This window comes from Alosa alosa, chromosome 24 (assembly GCF_017589495.1).
Source record: "Alosa alosa isolate M-15738 ecotype Scorff River chromosome 24, AALO_Geno_1.1, whole genome shotgun sequence".
Lineage (NCBI taxonomy): Eukaryota > Metazoa > Chordata > Actinopteri > Clupeiformes > Clupeidae > Alosa > Alosa alosa.
The window spans coordinates 5,280,785-5,303,828 of record NC_063212.1 but is presented as its reverse complement, the minus strand read 5'-3'; the positions used below and the strand labels follow the sequence as shown (position 1 = coordinate 5,303,828).

The following is a 23,044-nucleotide window of genomic DNA, read 5'->3' as shown; positions in this document are numbered from 1 at the left end:
TCTTCAACTGGTTAGATAGACTGATTTTTTCCAATGGCTTTTTAAAGAGTTTTCAATTACTGCTCTAAATAAAGGGATTTAAAAGTCACTCTATCTATCTTTATCTCACAATATGAATGTAACTTAAATTGGTGGTGATGGTTGATGAATGAAGAAGTTTAAAAACCTCTCTCTCCCTCTCTCAGTGTTTGTGACCCTAACGTGTGCGTTCCGGTACGGCCGGGAGGATCTGGACGTGCTAGGCCTGTCCTTCCGGAAGGATCTCTACATCTCCACCTTCCAGGCCTTCCCCCCGCTGCCAGAGGAGCGCAAGCCCCTCAGCCGGCTGCAGGAGCGGCTACTCAAGAAGCTGGGTCAGCATGCACACCCCTTCAACTTCACCGTGAGTCCCACGCACGCACGCGCACACGCACGCACACGCACGCACGCACACGCACGCACACGCACGCACACACACAAACAAAGCAACTGGCAAATACACAGTCCAACACAGACATGCATACATCACACACCCACACACATGCAAAACAACTGGCAAATATACCCCTTTCACTGTGAGTCCAACACACACACAAACACACAAACAGCATTTGCTCACATCCACCACATTGTTGCTTCCTCTTCACTGTTGGCCGTTAGAGCAAGGTTAGCATCAGTTAACACCTATTGTGCACAGGACAAGTCTGTGATGTAGGGTGTGTGTGTGTGTGCGCGCACGCGTCTGTGTGTGTGTTTTCATTGTTTTTATACTTCCCCTTCAGATTCCTCAGAACCTACCTTGCTCAGTGACCCTACAACCTGGACCAGAAGATACAGGCAAGGTATGAAAATAGTTACACATGCGAAGCCAAATCATGCAATAAGCAACATCAACAACAACAAAAGCCCAGTTTGTTCAGGATGCCTTGTATAGATGCCTCTACTCTATCTGTGTGTCTGCAGGCGTGTGGAGTGGACTTTGAGGTCAGAGCTTTCTGTGCCAAGTCAGTGGATGAGAAAATCCACAAACGGTATGGCGCCATCCTAAACCTCTGTACAGACTGACCAGAGTCTGTGTGTGTGTGTGTGTGTGTGTGTGTGTGTGCATAACCATTTGTGAGTGTTTATGTTATGTTTTAACATGTGTGTGTGTGTGTGTGTGTGTGTGTGTGTGTGTGTGTGTGTGTGTGTGTGTAACAAAGTGTTGTTACTTTTTGTGACCTGATGATTTCTACCTTGAAATCCAGAATGCCATTGTGTGTAACTGTGCCTGTGTGTGTGTGTGTGTGTGTGTGTGTGTGTGTGGAACTCTGTGCGGTTGGTGATTCGTAAGGTGCAGTATGCTCCAGAGAAGCCAGGCCCCCAGCCCATGGTGGAGACCACCCGCAGCTTCCTCATGTCTGACCGGTCCCTACACCTGGAGGCCTCGCTGGACAAAGAGGTACAACTCTCTCACACACACACACACACATCTTTCTTGCTCACACACACTTGCATACATACTCATGCTGATGCTCACACAGACAGTCATACTTGCGCGCGCGCACACACACACACACACACACACCACCAGTCAGTCTGTCCTATAAAGGGCACCAGTTGCCCTCCATCACTGTTACAGATGAGAGAGTCTGTAAGAGTACGGCAGATTTGTAATGATTAAAGACACTCACATTCTCTCTTTCCAACACACACACTGATACACACACATTCTCTTTTCACACACACACACACATACACACACACACATACACCTCTTCCAGCTGTGCTGTAAGTGGTTGAGTAGGCGCTGGGGGGAGTGGATATGAGGGGCATGTGAGGTGAGATCAGGCGGGAGCCACACATGAAATCATGACCAACGTGAACAAGCACTCTGGACTAGAAAGGCTCTTTGTGCCAACTCGCATCTCTCTCTCTCTTTCTTCTCTCTCTCTCTCTCTCTCTCTATCCTCTTTTTCTGTCTCTATCCTCTTTTTCTCTCTCTGTCCTCGTTATACGTCTCCTGACACCTCGTTCACGGGCTATAGCCAGGAACAGACACCTGAACACCTGAATCCACCTGTTAAGAGGGAATGTCATTTCTCAGGGAGTAAAAAAAAAAACAATGTCTCATTTATTTGAATGGGGAGAGGTTGGGGGCTTTGTGAGTTCTTGAGAGGCTGGTGAGGGAAGTTGGGAAAGGGGGATGTTTTCTCAGTGGTTGTATGTAGAAGGTGAATACTCATTCACCGAGTCTTGGATCAACTGTGCTGTGGAGGTGTTTAGGGGCATGGTGGCAGGGCAAGTAAAAATATGCAAATTAGGGCTGGGATAAACGATTCTTTTTTTAAACGATTAATCTAGCGATTATTTTTTCGATGCATCGATTAATCTAATGATTCATTTTTTCAGTCCGATTCGATTTTGATTCGATTATCGACATCTCCCCATTAATTCACTAATAGCAACTTATACATGTTTATTTACATATCTGAATGAAAAAAATTAATTCTTTAACATTGCAATATATGTTTATTGCTCTTAAGATTGCAAAATAAAAGACTATACAAGTGCAAAGTAATGCATTCTTAGTCAGAGGTAGCATTCAATAAAGCTCAGTAGTGTATGTCTAATTGAGTGCCTGTCATTTTAAGACGTTAAAATGCAATTAACATTAACACAGTTAAAAGACTGCTGATGTGTGGATGCAATTCATAACGTAGTTAGTTCAAATAACGGTTCGTTCTTCTCCTTTGGACAAGCACTTTTGAGTCTTGGAAAACACTTTTCCATTTACATCGGGATTTTGCAAACATTCTGTCAATAAAATGAGCCCTGCACGAGTAACGAATACAAGCAGCTGCAAGTAAGCTAAACTTGATCCAAACAGTATTCTAACGTTAGCTTTGAGATACTGCTTGATTGCATACTGTAACAGGGTGATTCTCCAACTATGGTACTTTTTGGACCTGGACATTTTCAGAAAAGGAAACATTTTTAATTAAAATATGACTGGCATAATTTGTTTCCCCAGTATGCCTAGATACCTGCCCTGAAGTTGGCTGTGCTGATTTTTATGGAATAATATGTATTTTTTGACATTCATCTAGACATCGCAAAAGCAATGGTCATTTCCACAACCGAAAAAAAAAACCAAGCCAACCTGTCTTTATCACTACCATGGAGACAGATGTGGAAAAGACGGTCGTGGAAATGACATTTTCCCACTTTCCCTCTAATATCTCATGTTTGACTAGCCTGAGTGTTAGTTTTAGAGTTAGCATTAAATCATCTCAAATTACACCTAATGAAATTGTAAAAATCCAGAATTTTTCCCATCGGAATAAATTATGAGCGGTTCAGAAATGACGTATAATAAACATACTCACAGTATTTCTCATATTTACCTTGATATATCTCCTATGTATTAACCTCTGCTGGGATCATTCTTTCATTCAGCCATGTGGATCCCTCTGGAGTGTCAGTTGCTATGGTTACTGAGTATACAAATCTAGAATACTGAGCCTGGGATTGCATTTTATGCAGAGGTGTGGAAATGACTGTGAATCCAAGGGACAAGTGTTTAACATGTTTAAAATATGCCAAATTGAAAAGAAATATAAAAGCAAATAGTAGATTTGAATGAATTGGGTTATAATGCATACTTTCTGTTTGAATTTAAAATTATATCAGCATTAGATTTTAAGTGGGATAAGGTCGAAGACCCAAAGTCTGGCCTAGGGACAGAGGCAAAATAGTAAAAAAACGCATATAAAATGTGTTCTATTTTATAAAAAACAACATAATTGAACAATGATTTTTTTATATATATAGGTTCCCCTAAATATGTAGTAAGTGTGAAAAAAATAAAAAAGTGGAAATGTTTTTTTATATATATATATATATATATATATATATATATATGTCAAGGACAGAAAAAGTACCATAGTTGGAGAATCACCCAACAACTTAGTTTAGTCTCCCTCAATGTACTATGTTGTGACAAGACCTTAGCAGAGTTTACTTTTAACTTTTAATGCAGCAGTTTTGAACAAATTTTGCAGCATGGTCAATGATGCTAAATTTTAATAGCAATCGTTTTTTTTTTATTATTGCAAAAATACACGTTACATGTTATAGCAATCCATCACTTCATATACTGTTTAACATGTATATTCAATAACATAACATAACATTCATACATACGAAACATGCAAAATACACAGTAAAACCTATTGCCAGGGGGTAAATATCTAATTAAAAACATTAAAAACAGTAATAGTTTTAAAAGCTTTTGCTTTCGTAGAAAATCTAATTGAACATATGTATTGTTTAAACTCGTTTCTGAAAGCAATGAAGCACGGTGTTTTCCCTAGGATTTTATTTTTGTGAATATAAAACTTTGCCATAATAATTAGCAGATCATTTAAAAATCGGCTGTTCGAGTTACGTTCTTCAACTGCAAGACCAAATAGCACATTTTTCCAGAATAATTCAAAGTTTTTGTCAATGTTATTCACTATAAAAAGGCACAGATCACGCCAGAACTCTTTAACAATGGGGCGTTCCCAGAACAAGTGTACCATAGTTTCAGGACATCTTCCACAGAAGCTGCAATTCACATCTATATCTTTTTTTAATCTTTTTTCAATATATACTTTAGTCAGGTAAACTCTATGAATAATCTTAAAGGACACTTCTTTAACCTTGTTCGGTAGGAGCCAGACTTTCTTCTATGCAACATCATCCACAAAATTAGACCAGAAAGCAATTACATATGGTATTGAGGTAACCTCTCTCTGAAGAAGAGCTCTTATACATCTGTTGTTACCAGAGAAAAATATTTTACCTACAGACATACGTGATGGAGATAACAAGGACATTCGCACAGGATCTACTCTTGGTTGTGCTTTAAAAAGCATACAGACTCCGGAAGGTATGGCACCAAATACTTTGGCATAGTCCCCTGGTGTCACAGGGATACCATATTCTGAAAGAAAGTCTTTATAGGAAAAAAGGATACCTTCTCTATTAAATAACTGATCTACCCATATTATATTATATTATTATCAAACCAATGTTTTAGGAAGAGAGATTTATGCTTGTATAGAATGTCCTTGTTATTCCATAAGTAATAGCTGTGAGGAGAAAAATTGTGTTTGTAGATGAGAGACCATGCTAGGAAAGCCTGACGATGGAAAGCAGATAATTTCACAGGGACTTTATCAATGTTATAGTTACAAACCAGGAAAAAACTTAAACCACCCATTTGAGATGGCAAATGTTGCGGAATGATATTCCATATAGAGGAGGGATTTCTAAAAAATTGTTTCAGCCAATTCAGCTTAAACGTATTATTCAGGGTACAAAAATCCAAAAAATTAAGTCCTCCGTTTTCATATGAATTCATAACAACTTTCTTTAAATAATGAGTCCTATTTTTCCATAAAAAATTGAAGAGCATATTGTCAATCTCTTTTAAAAGTTTGTCGTCAAGATGTAAAGTTAAATGTTAAATGCGCATGCAGAGGAGGAGCAGCGGGCTCGTTACGAGAGAGAGCGGGCGGGGCGAGAAAGGCTGTGTGAGTAAAAAGTGCAGCTCAATGAAATTATTTTATCTTATCTTTAATTTAAACAGTAGGCCTACAACATAGAACATCAATGTGTGTTGGCCGGTTTTGATTTCGTGGTGCCCAGCCACAGATTAGTCAACGTATGGAAAACACTGAAGGTGTCCAATTAAAAATATTTAGCAGCATGTTGTGCTTGACGAATCGACGCTCATATTTTGCGTCAACGTCATCGATTACGTCGACGTGTTGTCCCAACCCTAATGCAAATACAAATTGATCAATGATATTGTGAGTTTTCTTACAATTTAGAGGGCTGGCAGATTGTTGTGTGAGGTTGGGAAGGAAGACAAGTAGCTTTTAAAATATGAACCAGAGTCTTTTCATGTAAGAAATTCATGTTTTGACTGAGGATAAAATTATCGTTTTGGTTGTGTTTTAATCTGACGATGTAATTCATGTGGATCTAATCAGATGTTCTCATGCATTATGTGTTAAGGGGGCAGTGATGTTGAGGTGGCAGTGATGAACTAGTATTAAAATCTTCACAAGTGCTACATCTCTCACTCTATCAACTCTCTCCCTATCCCTTGGCTCATCTCTCAGATCTACTACCATGGTGAACCCATTAGCGTGAACGTCCACGTCACCAACAACTCCACCAAGACCGTCAAACGGATCAAAATCTCAGGTAGGACCTTTCTCTCCCTTCTCTGGTGTCCTTCTCTCTCTCTCTCTCTCTCTCTCTCTCTCTCTCTCTCTCTCTCCTGTTTATCTGTAATCCATCTAAATGTGTCTCTGTCTCTGTCTCTCTGTATTTGTCTGTCTTCTCTTTTTGTTTACTTTCCTACCTGTTTATCTGTAATCCATCTAAATGTGTCAGTCTGTCTCCGTAAGGATCTGTTGATGTATTTGTCTGTCTTATCTATTTGTCTGTTTACTTTCCTATGGCTGACGTGTCCATCTGTAAAATCCCTTCTCTCCACCTTGTGTGTGTGTGTGTGTGTGTGTGTGTGTGTCTCCCCCCCCATCATCCGTGGCCTTGTCCTGCATTTAGATAAAACCAGGGGCATGTTGATATCTGTGGATGTCCAGAGTGTGTTGTTACTGTGTGTTGGTACAGTGTGTTGTACTGTGTGTGTGTGTGTTGTACTGTGTGTGTGCGTGTGTGTGTTGGAGGGGACAGTTAGAGAGGAAGGGTTTGTGTACCTTGCAAATGTTTACATACTGATCGTATGAGCCAATGCTGCTAAGTTGCTCTGTGTACTCTTCCCCTTGTGTGTGTGTGTGTGTGTGTGAATGGTTGTGTATGTGTGTGATCATATTGTATAATAAATCCTTGAATTTGTGTATTGTGTTTAGATTTGTGCCAGTTGATGTCTATTGCTGTATGAGTATGCTTTTAATTTATTTGGGCATTGTAGTGATTTTGTTGCAAATGTGTTTGAGTGTCGTGAAAGTGTTGGCTTTGATATGGTTACGTGTGTGTTGTGAAGGTGTGTCTTTGTGTGTGTGTTGTTGTGAAGGTGTGTGTGTGTGTGTGTGTGTGTGTGTGTGTGTGTTGTGAAGGTGTGTGTGTGTGTGTGTGTGTGTGTCCTGCCCCTGTAACCCTACTCCGTGTTGTTGCCTGCTCTCTCCCACAGTGCGGCAGTATGCTGACATCTGTCTGTTTAGCACCGCACAGTACAAATGCCCCGTGGCACAGGTGGAGGCTGAGTGAGTACCCCTCCGTCTACTCCTGCACTCCTCCACTCCACTCATACCTCATCCATCCATCCATCCATCCATCTTCTCCACCTCTCTCTCAGTCTCTCTGACCTGTCCCTCACTTTCTTCCATATTCTCACTGACTGCATAAACATTCCCTTCTCTCCACACGCCATGGGTCTGTATTGGTATATCCTTCTCTCTTTCACCCGTTCTCTCCATCCTCACACCTCACTCATCCCTCATTCTTTCAAATCCAGTCTAATTCCCTCCATTTTCTCTTTCCCTGTGAGAGATGAGAGTCCCCTGAGTGATTGCAACCCCATCCCAACCCCCCCCCCCCACTCCCCAAAAGCCTCACAGAAAGCTTCAGGAGTGGCCGTAGAGATCTCTGAGAAGGTCTTAGCTTCATATCGTCCAGACTAGGCACGTGTCTCCGTTGGTTCCCTCAGAGCTTTGCAGTCTGACTCCACTGAAGGGCGGACTGTCACAGCCAATCGGTTCTCTCCCCTCAGCACCCCTGGCAGGTTTGCTGTTCGTCCATTTAGATACCAGCCAATTCTCTGCTAGCCAATCCTGTGCCATTATGAGTATTCCATTTTTTTTAGCCACTTTTAGCACCAATTTTTATTGGGGAGTACAGCAGCTTTTGAAAGTGATGTCATGTTTTACAATTGCTTTTTGTGGATCTGCTATTGGACAATGGTAATGCAATCATCACTCCCCTCCTGCTGCACTCCCATTGGTCTGTAGCCTCCCCTTTTTGACGTAACACGGCTACATGAGGCTCATTCTTGAGCAAGGGGGCCTTGCTTTCCCTGTGTGATGCTACATAGGTATTCTACCTCACTGCTCTCCCATTGGGTGGGAGCTCCAGCGCTGGCCCCGCTCTCCATTGTGACGTCACAATGTGGGTGTTCTCTCTCAGTGCTGCAGGTGACAGACGTGGTGCTGCACTCCTGCGACACCTACAACAAGTCTGTGAGCCGACTGTCCTGCCGGTGAGTATGGCCCAAAACCAAGGCAAGGACCCGCGTCCCCAACTGTCACCCCACCCCAACATCAACCCTGATTTCCCTGCTCAACCTGAGGGGCCACCTGCGCCCCTACTGATGGCTGCTTCTCCCCCAGTTTTGCCCTGTGGACCAACCGGCCCCAAGAACTCCCCAAGCTTTTCACATTGCTCTCCTTCTCATTGTGAATGTGCCAGAGTACATGTCCAGTTCCCCACAGTTCCCCAAGCCACCTTTATTCAGTCCTTCAGTGAGAGGATTTTCCTTCCTGTGAGGGGTTCTCTCCTACTTGTAAAACCATTATAACACAATGTATCAGGACCAACATACTGATATTATAACACAATGTACCAGGACCAACACACTGATATGATACTATACTTTTACTCTATACTCTATTTTTACAATTTTGAACCTAAAGCCCAAGGTATTGCAATTTCACTCATTCTCTTAACACCATCACAAACCCAGCATTGAAAGCAGATATAAATATCTGCAACCCTGTTATTGAAACGCAACAACTCTGCTGTGCATCTAGGACCGCTTTCTCCTCCCATGTCTTCCCCTGTCACAAATAACTGCTTGTTATGAATCATCCTGCGTCTGTCTGTCTGTCCATCTTAGGTTTGGGTTTCTCTGGGCTCACCTCTCGTTAAACCCGAGACCGTGTAAACCTACTCTTACAATATGGGCTCTGTTGCTCCTCATTGCTCTCTCTGGTCCTCTCACAGGCCTCTCCCTGTTCCCAGAGATCCTCTCAGTACTCTTCTTGGGTACACACACACACACACACACACACACACACACACACACACACACACACACACACACACACACACACACACAGAGTGAATATACTGCCTCTTGACAAAAGGCACATTGCTGTGATCTTGTCCTGTTTGTCCTCCATACTTCTTCCTGTCATCACAACCCCGCTCACACACAAGTGTCTCTCCCCCTTTCCTCTCTCCACCTTTCCTCTTCTCTCAAAGTGCTCTTTTGGATCCAAATTCTTGCTATAATAATAATAATAATGATGATGATAATAATAATAATACTATATACTAAATTCTGTATTAAAATAAATCTATGAAAAGGTCAAATTAACCAATTCTCTTTTAAAAATGTAATTATTCATAATCAAATATTTATTAGAGGTAGCTTGCAATAAAAAGAGTTCAAGTCTCCTTCACATGAGGCTGACCATTCAGTCCCAGACACCATCTGGAGGGAGAGTGTTGTGATTAGATTAGCTCCTCCATGGCTAGATGCAGGTGAAAAGGCCAAGTGACACCGTCAGCAGCCTGGACAGACACCGTGCCAAGCAGACTTAGAAGGTCATTGTTTGTACCTCATGGGTCAGGATGGTATTTTCCATAAAACAGCGATTCTTTCTGTCCCCCTGTGATAGATTTGCTCAGTGTATTATTTATGAATGTCTGTGATGCATTATGATTAAAAAAAAAAGTGCTGCTCCCGATTACTGTCTGGCTGGCACCCACAGCAGTAGCTTTTCCCTGTGGTCTCTGTGAGCTCTGGAAGAGTCTGCCAGTTTCCGCTGCAATGAGTCGGCCCTGCTGCACACCCCTCTGTTACTTGATCATAGCAGAGAATAGTCATTAGTATATTGCTCATGACCGAGGCTTGCTGTTTTGCCAACACAATTGGGGGGGAAACGTTTTGTGATGACTCTTCTCTTCTATCTCTCTCTCTCTCTCTGACACACACATACCACATGCACTGAGTGCTTACAGACTGCACAGTGTTTTGCTCAGCTGACTTCAGCACAGTCTCAGATGTGGGGTGCTTATGCAACCAGCCCAGGTGCAGATTGAATGTGAAAGGTGTGGTTTATTTCTCTCCTTTCTTTCCCCCCTCCTTCTTCTCTCCACCTTCTCTTTCCCCTTGCCCTGACTCAGTGACCAGGTGTCCCCGAGCTCCACTTTCTGTAAGGTGTACACACTCACCCCCACGCTGACCAATAACCGGGAGAAGAGAGGCCTGGCGCTGGACGGCAAGCTCAAGCACGAGGACACCAACCTGGCCTCCAGCACCATGTGAGTGCAGCGCCCCGCAGCATCCCAAACACGGGGACCTGTGTGTGCGTGTGTGTGCGTGTGCGTGTGTGTGTGCGTAAATGTGTGCGAGGGAAAGATGTTTCCTTCTAGGGCCAGTTTCCCATATATGGATTAAGCTTAGTCCTGGACTAAAATCTTTTCATTTCCATTGACATTTTCTTTTAGTCTAGGACTAGGCTTAATCCATGTGCGAGGAATCTGGTCCTTAGTGTTTCTGGGTCGATTGCTAATGTTTTAATTATTGTATTGTATTGTAGTGTAGTGTAGTGTATGATGTGGTATTCTCTTGGCTACTGGGGAGGGGTCTTTATGAACAGCGTGGAACGTGGTAGAAGGCATTTCCCTCTTTGCTTCATTCCCAGGCTTGCAGTAACACTGGACTAGCAGGGAGCCTTCAGGTCCACTCTACTCGAGCCTGATTCCTTTGCAGATTAGCGCTCTTAGGGCTGGCAGGCCGAGATGGAGAGCTTGTTTTGAGAGGATTTAGCTGAGGGCTTCCAGCCGCAAGAGCTCCTTAGCGAAAGGAAAGCCTTGTGTAAAGACTCCGAGAAACGAAGTAGACACAGAGTTAATCCCCGACAGACCGGGACTCACTGTTTCTCAGGCCTGTCCGTCGTGCGTTCACACACCTGCCAGTTACGTGGCCCCATCTGATTGTTATCTGAGGAATGGTGGGGGTCCTCAGCCAAAGTTTACGTACCCACTGGTTCACCTGTTTTCATTTTGGTTTTTTCTCCCCTCACATGGCCTCCAGATGAGAATTTTATGGAAGAATTTTTGTGTGTGTGTCGGGCCAGGCGTGCTTTCGCTACAGACTCAAACCAAAGATAGCAAAGTTCAGCAGCCGCTGCTCAGGCACTGGAGTGAAACTACTTTTTGTCTCCTGAGTTTTATTGTGGGGTTTTAATAGGCTTTAACTTTTGCCTCGATAAGGTTTCAGATCAGATTGACTATTATGGAAGGCGATTTATTCCACTCTCTCACTTCATCAGTCAGAAAATAGAGTGCAACTCCTAAGGAGTCAATTTTTTTGTACAAAATAATGTTGAGATGTTTGTTGAGAAAGAAGTAAGAGAGGCAACACAAAACGCGTCCACGTTGTCACCATTTATGTAGCGAAAGGATTTTTTTTTTTTGTCCCTGAACCGAACCATTCATTTATGTAGCAAAAGGAATTTATTTTTATTGTACCTGAACTGAACCCTTTTTTAGAGTTTGTAATTTTTATGACTTTGATGTTGGTGTCTGCATATTTGTAGGTGTTTTTTAGTCCAGACAGGTGTATGAAGTAGAAATAGTGTCTCGTCTCATATCCCTCAGATTTATTTTTAGGCTGCTGGAATTATGTCAAAGGCAGCTGAGCTTTCATCCGCACCGGCCTCCACTCTACCTGTGATGAGTTTACAACTGGACTGTTTCCCTAAAGATACATGCAGAATTCAGAAACCAATGCCCTTGTAATATAATTGACATTTGCAAGTTGCTTTGGAAAGACTCTGCGAAATGAATAAAAAAAATGAAGTTAGTCTGGTTTGTTGAGATGACATTGTGGAACTAATGTTTGTGCTTAGACAGGCCGCTTTCCTTTTTTTACTGACTGATTCCTCCCAATGAGAGTGATGTGTGAAGAAGTACTATGTAGTGGAGTTTGACAGACAAAGTTAAGCTCAGTCTGATTTTGAGCAGGAACCCTCATGAGTAACCGTCCAAAGCTTCAGCGCTCCAGCAATTACTGTTAATTTTATAGTTTACTGGGTGTTGGATTATTAATGTATAATTTATACTGATTGCTAAGGTGTGTGTGTGTGTGTGCCATCTGCGTGCAGAGTGAAGGATGTGTCCAATAAGGAGGTCTTGGGCATCCTGGTGTCCTACAGAGTGAAGGTCAAACTGGTGGTGTCTCGTGGAGGGTGAGTTTTGCACACACTCAGACATTAACTGACAATGACATGCACATGCTCACACACAAGCACACAACATGCACACATTAATACTGTATCATTAACCCAAATCATTAAATATATCAGACAGTCAATATAGAAGAATGAAAATGGACACACACACACACACACACACACATTCTCTGTCTGTACTCATTCTCTCTGTTTTCTGTCTGTATTTTTCTCATTTGCAGTGATGTATCAGTGGAGCTGCCTTTTGTTCTGATGCACCCCAAACCCACAGACCAGCCCAGCTCAAGGCCCCAGTCAGGTACTCCTAAACCAACACACACACACACACACACACACACACACACACTCTGACCATAGTCACTTCCACCCATGCACTCACACAATCCCTCATTCAATTACTTTCACCCATGCAGCTTATCAGTACTGAGTATTAACGCTAATTAGGTCAGTGTTAATCAAGGTTTATTTGCGGCTGTTTCTCAAGCCGTGTTCAAAGTGCACCAATGACTCACCTACATGGTTCTATTCTTTACCCCTACAGCTGTGCCTGAAACGGATGCACCTGTGGACACCAACTTGATTGAGTTTGAGACAAAGTAAGCAGATCTGTGTGTGTGTCCTCATAAGAAATGCCTCTTTATTTAGTGGCTGTTCGACCTGATCCACATTCAACCCTGATTGATTTGAGTCTTATCACACACGCGTGTGCGTGCGCGCGCTCACACACACACACACACACACACACACACACACACACACACACACACACACACACACACACACGTCTTGTGTATACAGTAGTCTATAATTGATGAAATTATTATTTTGAATGTTTTGAAATTGAAATGTTTTGAATATGTGTGTGCTGTATTGTATCAGATCAGTACACTTCTTGAAGTAAATACTGATATTTAAATATTATACAGATTATATATTGACATTTTTATTGTTATTGTATTCTTGTATCCTGTGTTTGTGTATGTACGGGTTTTAAGGTTGCTCAATTATGGCAAATATGTTGGTCAATATTGGGATCAGTTATTTACTCAATGACTTTGCAAATACCATCCATGTTTTTAAACTTTAAAATAATTGTTTTCATCAGTACATATGTATTTTAATGTTCTGTTCTCACACTTCCTGATGTGTTTTCTTTTTACTGCTACTCCCTGCCATCTCCCTGCAGTAATTTCTCTCAGGACGATGACTTTGTGTTTGAGGACTTTGCTCGCCTGCGGCTGAAGGGCATGAAGGACGACAAGGATGAAGACGACCACTTTTGCTAACGTCTCACCTGAGCCAACCCTCCAGCCCAGCCCAGCCCAGCTCCTGTCCCTCCTCATACCTGAACGCGTGGCCAGCAAAGGGGCAGTGGCGCTAGCCTGCTCCATAGCTACTCCCAGTCGGGGGCCCAATCAGAAAAACATGGAATGCTTATCCTTCACCTTTTGTTTTCCCTCTAACTCCTCCATTATTCTCCTCTTTCGCCTTTTCCTTCTCTTTCAATATATGTTTTCTCCTTGATCCTTGTTCTTTCTTTCTGGTCATGTCTAATGCTGCTGTTGAGCAGTTTTTTTTGTCCCCATTTGGTTAAACCAGATGATGCACAAGTGTAATATGAGAGAGATGTTTGGCTGGATTACGGAGGGTCCATTGATTCAGGGTTGATGCAAATGTGTCTATGTTTTTAATTTTCTTCTATCATGTCCGACATTATATATGAGGCGGGCTTTATTACCAATGTAAGGACAAAAGTACCATCTAACTTGTGTACTGTATGCCTTGCACAAGTTAGCAGCTGGGGATGAAGAACGTTTGTTCTTGTGGTTTGCCCCTTTCCTTCTCCCACTTCCTCTAATAGAACATACCTGTCCATTATGTACCTTTAATACATAAGACACTGGCATTACAGTTCCGCGACCTCATACAGATATGTCAAATTAACCTATCTTACATATCTTTGTAAGTTCGTGTGACGGATGGGCTTATGTCATTTCCTGTGCACAGGTAGTGCACTTGTAACACACAGAACAGTGTGGCCTTTTTTATGGGTAGAAAATATAAGATGGCTAAATATATAGGACCACAAAGAGATATTTTGTATCTTCTTTTTTGTTTTCTTTGAGAAAGAGCATCTATTTGTTATGTACAATTGTAGAATGTGTGTATGCTGTCTCAAGTCTCTGGTATAATGGCACCACGAGGCTGACACATAAGATGGACACTGAGATGCCTAATTATTCAACACACACACACACACACACACACACACACACACACACACACACTACATGTACTGAACACACAGTCACTCACTCTCTTAAAAAATCTGTCTAGTGCAGATTTGTTTTTGTTTTCTTTTTGGGGCTATTACTTGTTTTTTCCCACTAGATATTAGTTGGAACTTGATTACCAAAAGTCTTTTTTTCCTGTAATGGATATCATTGCATTTGATTGAAATGTTCAAAACTGATACCTGCCACCAAATGGAAAAATGCACCATAAACATGAACATACTGTACAGTATCTACACCCATGCAGTTAAAACACTGGTAGTTGAAACAGATACAAATCTAATATATTAAAATGTGTGTAATTGTTTCATAGTGATACACATCTTTATGGATCAGATTCTTAGCAATGACATTTTACTCTATGGACCAGAGTCCACTCAATAATGTCATGATGGATGGAAATGGTAGATGATAAATACAATGGCTAGTAAGCATAAGCATAACAAAAACAACAGCAATTTACAAATGTTATCTTTTGTGGCAGATTTTTGTTTTAATTTCCTAACCTGCAGCTATCAGTAGCATCTTGAAGACTAGTGGCCAAACAAAAAAGCAAGGATAATATTTGACACCATTTTGGCAAGTCTCTTCACCTCTTCATCAATATTTATTACCAGAAGTTGAGTTATTGAAACAATGATTGAAAAGTACTTCATTTTTATACAACATATTGTCATTAGAATTGTGTTTTACATGTTTGAATTTAGTTGTCACTTGTAAGAATTCATGGCTATCTGTCATTTTATATGGATGGCATGATTTTATGCATTTGCAGTTATAGTCATTTTCAAAATGCCAATTAAGTTTTAAATTCTTTTTATAACAAATCATTGAATGCCACAGTGTTGGTACTTGGTAGTGAGAATGTCTTCCTATTGAAATGACTAAGCACGCCATGACTTCCCACTTGTCACAATTGCATCCCGATATGTGGTAATTCTGTCCAAAACATTGCTTAGGGTAAATTTGAAGTTTTGGGGGTTTTAAGGTCCTCAACCAGGAGCAGAAATTGAATTTTCAATTATTAAATTCCTGATGCATCTTGTTACATTAATCACCCATATCTTAAAAAAGTGTCACTGTGTCTTGTAAGTCCTTTTATTTTTAGGATTTCTTAAATGTCTTTAAGGAGAAGTGGGGAAGTGCTCTGAAAGTGGTGTCTTACTCTCCAGTGCCCCCTAGTGCCCATGACCAGTAGCTAGTTGATTGTCTGTGCCTCAGCTCTACTGAAGAATGAACCCAGAACTTTCTTTGATGCTGTACCTTTTACCTCCCAGAAACCAGCAAAACTAAATATAGATACAATTATTTTACCTGCTCTTAAAACGAATGTGTGGGACGTGGGAAAGGGGACATGAAAAGAGGAACTACTCCCGAAGTTACTACTTCTTATTATTTTGCTGTCAACATTATATATGCCAGAGATATTACAAAAGAAATGTTGCCATTATTTTTCTTTGTTTTGTGTTGTTTTATTAAGATTCTATTTTATTTTTTATTAAAGTGAAAAATAAAAACTAACCTTAAATTCTCTGCTGTACTCCTCACATGCTGTACATATGATCATGGTTATTAAATATTGTATATGAGTTACTGTCTGACCTTTGTCGGTCTGTTGAGGTCTATTGTGTAAAACCCAGCTGCTGGAGGTCATAGTTTAATTACCATACAGATGCCATAAACGGTGCAATGCATCCCATCCCTTCAGGCCCTGGTTGCTAGACCCCGTGTAGATGTAGAAAATACATTTGGAATCCCTGCATACAAACACTGTTCAAAATGACATTTGGAATCCAACAAAGACGAATGCATTAAACATTTTGTTTCAACTGCATTTTGTTTCAACTGAATGCAGTGAGAGAACTTCTACAATGTCCTCGGCACAAATGATGTGTACATTAGCACGGGTTCATAGAATGCATATACTCTAGTCTGTTGAATTGTACAACATTGCTGACTATATAGCAGTTATTAAATCATACTGCCTGATTTGAGACATTTGATGAGCATGGTTGTATAACATGGAGCTGGCAAACAGTTATCTTCAGCACAAAAGGCTTAATGTATGACTTCCTGATGATGTAATATGATAGAATTGTGAAAGACCTCTCAGCCTCCTAAATGTCAAGATTATTTGCTTTTCAATCTAAATGGTAATCTGTTTCATCTGTCTGTTAATCAAGCAACTATAAAATCAAAAGATATATATTAATATTTATATTATGTATATATTCTCCCTGCAGCCTCAGTAGGTATATGAGAACCACAGTAGGTTTCTAGACCTAATGTCAGGTTTTTCAGTTTAGTTTTCATTTGAAAACAACTGCTTCAAGCTGATTCTTCTGTTATTACTCAAATTGATATTAAGGATATACAGAATACAACCTCGCTAACACGATAATTTACTTAAATGATTTGAATCACATGTGACGTGTGTGACAATGATAAAAAAGCAAACCAAGATAGCCTACTGTATAAGCAATATGTTATTTTAGGCAATGAATGAAATGAAAATATACTGAATGAGTATGTTTTTAAAATTAATAAAAAATCTATGTTGCTTCTTTATTTTGTACTGCATTTTAGAAAATGTAAAAATAAGAAAAACAGTTAACATACAAAACTGTGTGCATCTCTTCATTCCTGCGTGTGTTGAATTCCTTTTTATTATTTAGCGTGTATTCAGGTTACATGCAAACTTTGTAGATTTGTTGCTATTACAATTTTAGTAGTCAGTTTTTATTTAGTGCTTTATTTATGGAGAACTACCGGGATGGCCATGCAACGCAGTCATTGTGAAACGCGTTTTTTCCTCTCCTGCCGTATTCGAATTGTTTGTCCTTGTATGCTATCCGTTTGTGTGCTACAGGCTACCATACAACGGAAGTGCGTGTGATATGATCGGAAATGATCCCTGTCTATGATATGAACACTCGGAACACTTTATGTGTAAGGTAACAAAAATCAATGTAAAGAAAGTGAATTAACCTTGAAAGGCTTTGTCTACCAGTCACGTCGGCTGTTGATTCAAACAGGTAACGTTAAATTCATTTGACCTGCCTAACGCCGAATGTTAACATTACCTGGTGAGCAGCTAGCTAATTTCTTATGTTTGTGTTGGATCGACTGACACTCAGTAGCTACAGATTCTAATGGCCAACGAGCGTCTTCGTGCTTTGGAGGATGTCGAGAAAGAGATTGCAATCATTCTTCATTGTGCCGGTGAGTTGTTAACCTTGTTGCAAGCTAGTTTACTGAAGCTAGAGATACTTCGTGGCCATCAAATGTATAACGTTAACGCTAACGTAACGTTAAGGCTTTTGGGCATAATAAGCAAGGGGAGCTATGAAGCTAAGTGTTCACGTTACTTACTTAAACAACGTAAGGAATTGGAAACCAGATGTAGTTTGGGTAAGGGGACAAAAAAAATGTTTTCAGTATATTTCCGAGTGCTTTGATTTAAAATTTGTCTATAAATATAGTAATGCTTGACAACTTAAGTTTACAATCCATCTCATACAGGAACTATTGTTCTGGAATTATCGAAGGACAAACACAATGCCAGCCTCATCGATCGGCAGCTCAGTCAATTCATAGCCTCAGTCAACAGAGTGGAGAACGAGTTGAGCTCTCAAATTCGCTACCTCACACAGGTAAAGGCATAACTGTTCCCATCAATTCATTTTGATAGTGTGCGAGTGTGGTATTCTAAATTATAGACTATAATGACCGTATTCAAGCGCTGAATAGATGATAATGTGGGACATTTATTTACTAATTGGCAATATCAACAACAGACAATTGTGATTTAGACAGCTAGGGGGTATTCCATCAACCTCGTTAATGAAGGCGGCGCTTAACAGAAATAGCCTGGCTTGAACTAGCGTAGACTTTCACTTGACTTGGGGCTGAAGCCGTTCCATTAACTCAAGTTAGCGGCATCTTGGCCTCGTTTATTCAAGCGAGGTTTAGTTTAGCTTCATCTCTGCTCGTGCACGAGGTAGAAAAGTAGACCAAAACAGTAGATTGACGAAAAGACGATATATGTCGTAAAATTAAGGCAATACTAGATGATTTCTGTTCGATAGGCAACCGCAATCTACAGGATTTTCATCGAAAGTCATCAAATTTAACATCGAGAGAAAAAAATTGATTGCCTACAGAAATTGCAGAATAATCAAAGCATACATTTAAAACAACAATGCTAATGGTTTGAAATCAATTGCGAGTTTGATTGGCTTCACTCTTGAACACATAGACTATAGCCTACAGTCTATGCTTGAACAAAACGAGTGAATGAATAAATAGTATAAACTCAAAAACAACTTTGCCATATATTCAAAACTATCTATAGCCTACGTTCTTATATTAATAGTTCACTCCAAATTATTGTCTAGGTGTAGGTGGTCATAAAATAAATTAGTATAAACATAATAGCCTATTGTCCCCCATAAGTCCCAAAGTGTTTGAAATAAAATTATCTGAAATGCAATGGCTTTCAATTCAATTTATGCCTAGTTTTTGATCTGTGTGGCACACAGTTGATTTGACATTCATGAACAATCGTCGACACATGAAGCAGTTTTAATTATTCGCTGCCTAGGCTACAGAATAATTATCCTTTGGCTTGCATCAGATATGTCACTGAACAGCCTACCAAATGTGCATGACCCTTTATCAACAGTAGACATATGTCTTTCATCAAAGATTATAACTAAAAATGCCATCATCAAGGTGATAAACAATGTAGCCTTAATACTTCATTATGGGAAGCGAACCTGCGAACACGCAAGAATGTAATTCCTTTCCTATACCGTCTGGCTGCACGTTACACCACCACCGAACGTAAGTGACACAAAGTAGCACGATTCCTAGAACTACATGTGAAGTTAAAACATGTTTAATCGTATAATCTTCATACATTCTTTGGAGGTAGTGAATGTGTAAATCCATGCTTGGTGCACTGTCGGAAAAAAACATTTCTATAGGCCTACTTCTATTTTTGAAGTTGTAGGCTGTAGGTGACGAGAGCACAGGTTGACGGAACCATTTTTGGACTCGTTTTCCGACTGATTGTTTTTTTTTTTGCAACACAGCTTAATTTAGCTTGAAAGTTAACCTGCTACGGAGCAGGTTAGTTCTGTGGCATAAATTCCCATGGTTACCAAGCTGGGATTCACGTTAACCTCATTAATGGAACGGACTTCTCACTAAAATTAGCGAGACTTATCGAAATAAGCCAGGTTTGGCCTTTAGCGAGGTTGATGGAATACCCCCCTGGAAGAAGAAATTGAGGTTCTGCTCCCAAACTCTGTGGGCAGGTCCGCTGACTGCGCTGAAGCCACGCCTCAACTGTCCTACCACAGTTCCAACCTGATACGCACAACTCCTCAGCGAGATAGATGCATAAAAAGCATTTTGTGCTAATACATTTCACATTATGCATGCATATTCGAGATCCAAACAAATATCTGATTGGGGTTTACAGGATCTTTTAAATCCCTGCATCTAGGGAATATAGATGCAAGAGCAAGAGGGTGCTGGTGGACCACTGTCAGCTCACTGATGGCAGATCTGGTGGTCCACTGGTAGGTTACTAACAAACAACTTACAGTTGTGGTAGAAACACTGTTTAATTGATTCTGTTAAAGGCTACTTCTATAGGCTGAGGTGGATATGCAGTACTCGCTGCCTATTGAATACAGTGAGATTTGTACACACTGATAGGATAGCACCTCTGACACCCACTAATGAGAGAAAACCTGAAATGCTTATTGCAGATCGTTGCACACTAAACATATCATTCAATCAAGTAAACGTAGCACAATGGTGCTAAACATTATCATTTGAACTTGCCCCTACTCACTCAACTCTCACAACACTCAGCATTGATGACAGAATCATCAATAGTGTTAATTTCGTCAGACGAGACGAGAGGAAATGTGTTCGTCAACAACCTTTTTTTTCATGACTAAGACGAGACGATGACGAGGCGGGCAGTAATGTCCTGAAACACTGACTAAGACTATCTTAAGATGCATAATTTTTTGACGAAAAAGACGAGACTAAAATGTTTTGCATGAAATAAAAACTAAGATAAAATCTCTCTTCATTTTCATCTACAAAATGAGAAGACCAGAATATCTAGCTGTTACGTTTTCAAAATATTCCGAATGAGTTCATACGCAACAGCTTTCCTGTAGGCTAGTCTACGTGCTGTTGCTGCAACACAGAAACTACATGGAACAAGAACAATGGAGATTTCTGCCAGAGTTAGCAACCTAAGCTTTATGCCACAATGCTACATACCCAGAAGTTGGTTTCTCAAACTTTTTCAGTTTCAGGACCACTTAACTAACCCTAGCAAAAAAAAAAAAAGATTAGACTATAATTAGTCTACACTATAGGCCTACTCACTGAACCACCTTGCTTATTGTCTTTGCACTTTGCTTATTGTGTGGATTCATACTGTATGATTTAAACTGGCATATCTTACATAGACAGTGTTGCAGAACTGTTTTTACATACAAGTTGGTTCAATATTGCAAACAACTCATATATATTATATTTTACCACGCCTGCTCGCCCGGACCACTTGGGATAGCTTTGGACCACCAGTGATTCCCGGACCACACTTTGAGAAACACTGGTCTACTTAATAAGACAGTGGTCCAGTCAAATCTTTTACTGTCTATGGTCAAATCCCAGCCGAGCTACTGTAGCTCGACTTACCTGTGCATGTAAACATACTGACTGACAAAAATCAGAATGAGTAATTATAACAGACGAGTAGCCCTGTGGACACACAATATTGTTGGAAAAATTGAGATTTGTGAAACACTATTTGACTCAAATGGTAATCAGAAATAATTTGTTATAAAAAAAGACTAAAATGTGTTGACTAAAACTGACTAAGACTAAGATACCTTTAGTTTTCTTTTGACTAAAACTAGACTAAAATGATGAGACTTTTAGTCGACTAAAACTTGACTAACAAAAATGATATTTGAATGACTAAATATGACAGACTTAAAAGGACATTTTGTCACAAGACTAAGACTAAATTAAAAATAGGTGACAAAATTAACACTAATCATCAATACACCATTTTAGGACTACCCCAAAAAACACTTTAAAGAGGGATAACTTGAGCTTTGTAGCTCTGATTTGTTTATCTATTCACTCCCTACCAACAGGGCCTTATATTGAAAATGTCCTGTTTTAATGCTCCAACTTCACAAATCAGTCCCACAGTGTAGTACATGATTTTTTCCCCCCTAACAAATGAGTTGGTCATTGTCTTTTCCTGCTATTAAATTAATCTATGCTTTTGTGCGGCATGTCCTGTGTCTCAGGTCGCTACTGGTCAACCACATGAGGGCTCAACGTACTCTGCCCGCAAGGACTGCCAGATGGCACTCAATAGAGCCGAGTACACACGGATGAAGCTTGGGGAACTAGCCCGTACTTGTGAGATCATGTTGGACCCACAGACCTGATCTTTCCTCTTTGATTGTTAGTCGTTTTTGTCTTTGTGTTGTCAAGTAGGAATAAAGATATGATTTTATTATAAATGGAGTCTAGTTTTCTTCCCTTGTAGATTCAAATGGATGCTGCCAAAGTGTTTTTGTACAAGTTCTTTGAACTTCCAATTAAGGCCTTCTCCATGAGCGAACCGGCTCCGTTCTGGTACATGTTTTAGATCAGGGGTCTCCCAACAGGTAGCTCGTAACTACCAGTAGCTCCCCACCTGTGTAGCTCTCCAAAAGGTTTGAGGAAGATGTTCATAAATGTAATAACCCAGTCACTTGGTAAACATTTTAAATGTTTATGAAAATTCAGTCTACAAAGAGAAGGTAAATGAGTTGAAAGGAACCTTTAAAAAGCATACAAATCTTATTCAGTGGTTTTGGGTGGAGATCAGCTATGTGAATATAGTAGTAGCATGTCTACTAACATAAAAGATCTCGGCCATGTCAATTTTGTTAAAGTAGTCCCTCGAAGTAAAAAACGGTTGGAGACCCCTGCTTCAGATGTTGAACTGTTCAGATAATTTTGAACCAAAAATAAAACTGTTAGAGCTGAAACCAAGAACAGGTTTTTCTGGTGAACCAGTTTATTAATGTATGCATACACACTATATTCTTTTACATCCTTGGTTTTGTTTAAAACTGGTGGAATGGTGGGCAAGTTCACTAGATAGGAAGGTTTAAAGAATTCAGAATTTCAGACAATGCGGAATCAGTTCAAATGGAAAAAATGTTATATTTGTTGGTCACAAGATAAACCATTACCATCCCATAACTGGAACTTTTTTTTCCATTTTTATTTTAATCCAATAGATTAAACTACACCCAAACAATCAGAAACTGTAATAACAAACAAAATCAGATGACAAATCAATATAGCTTGCTCAATATGTAATGCTACAAATTAGTCTTTAGATGACAAAATCACCTCAATCAGAATAAAAATGCCTGATGCGATCTTAATTTTAATCAGAATGAAAGA

At 40.2% G+C, this 23,044-nt stretch overlaps 2 protein-coding genes across 3 annotated transcripts in view; both read left to right on the top strand.

The window, feature by feature from the left end:
* Positions 1–16,061, top strand: part of arrb2b (arrestin, beta 2b) — a 47,158-nt gene extending 31,097 nt beyond the window's left edge. The window contains exons 5-15 of the mRNA XM_048235903.1: positions 186–382; positions 762–821; positions 943–1,010; positions 1,285–1,420; positions 6,135–6,219; positions 7,172–7,244; positions 10,168–10,305; positions 12,153–12,236; positions 12,461–12,537; positions 12,781–12,835; positions 13,426–16,061. Coding sequence (XP_048091860.1) covers positions 186–382; positions 762–821; positions 943–1,010; positions 1,285–1,420; positions 6,135–6,219; positions 7,172–7,244; positions 10,168–10,305; positions 12,153–12,236; positions 12,461–12,537; positions 12,781–12,835; positions 13,426–13,525 — 1,073 coding nt within the window. The 3' untranslated portion in view covers positions 13,526–16,061. The remainder of the gene's footprint in view (positions 1–185; positions 383–761; positions 822–942; positions 1,011–1,284; positions 1,421–6,134; positions 6,220–7,171; positions 7,245–10,167; positions 10,306–12,152; positions 12,237–12,460; positions 12,538–12,780; positions 12,836–13,425) is intronic.
* A 1,346-nt stretch (positions 16,062–17,407) lies between these two features.
* Positions 17,408–22,107, top strand: med11 (mediator complex subunit 11). Of its 2 annotated transcripts, none has more exons than XM_048236355.1 (4): positions 17,408–17,568; positions 17,674–17,755; positions 18,056–18,186; positions 21,889–22,107. In XM_048236355.1, exons 2-4 carry the CDS (start codon positions 17,686–17,688, stop codon positions 22,030–22,032), a joined length of 345 nt encoding a protein of 114 aa, XP_048092312.1. In that variant the 5' UTR covers positions 17,408–17,568; positions 17,674–17,685; the 3' UTR covers positions 22,033–22,107. The 2 variants fall into 2 exon arrangements, with proteins under 2 accessions (XP_048092312.1, XP_048092310.1); XM_048236353.1 differs by having other exon boundaries at positions 17,671–17,755.
* The last annotated feature ends 937 nt before the right edge of the window (positions 22,108–23,044 follow it).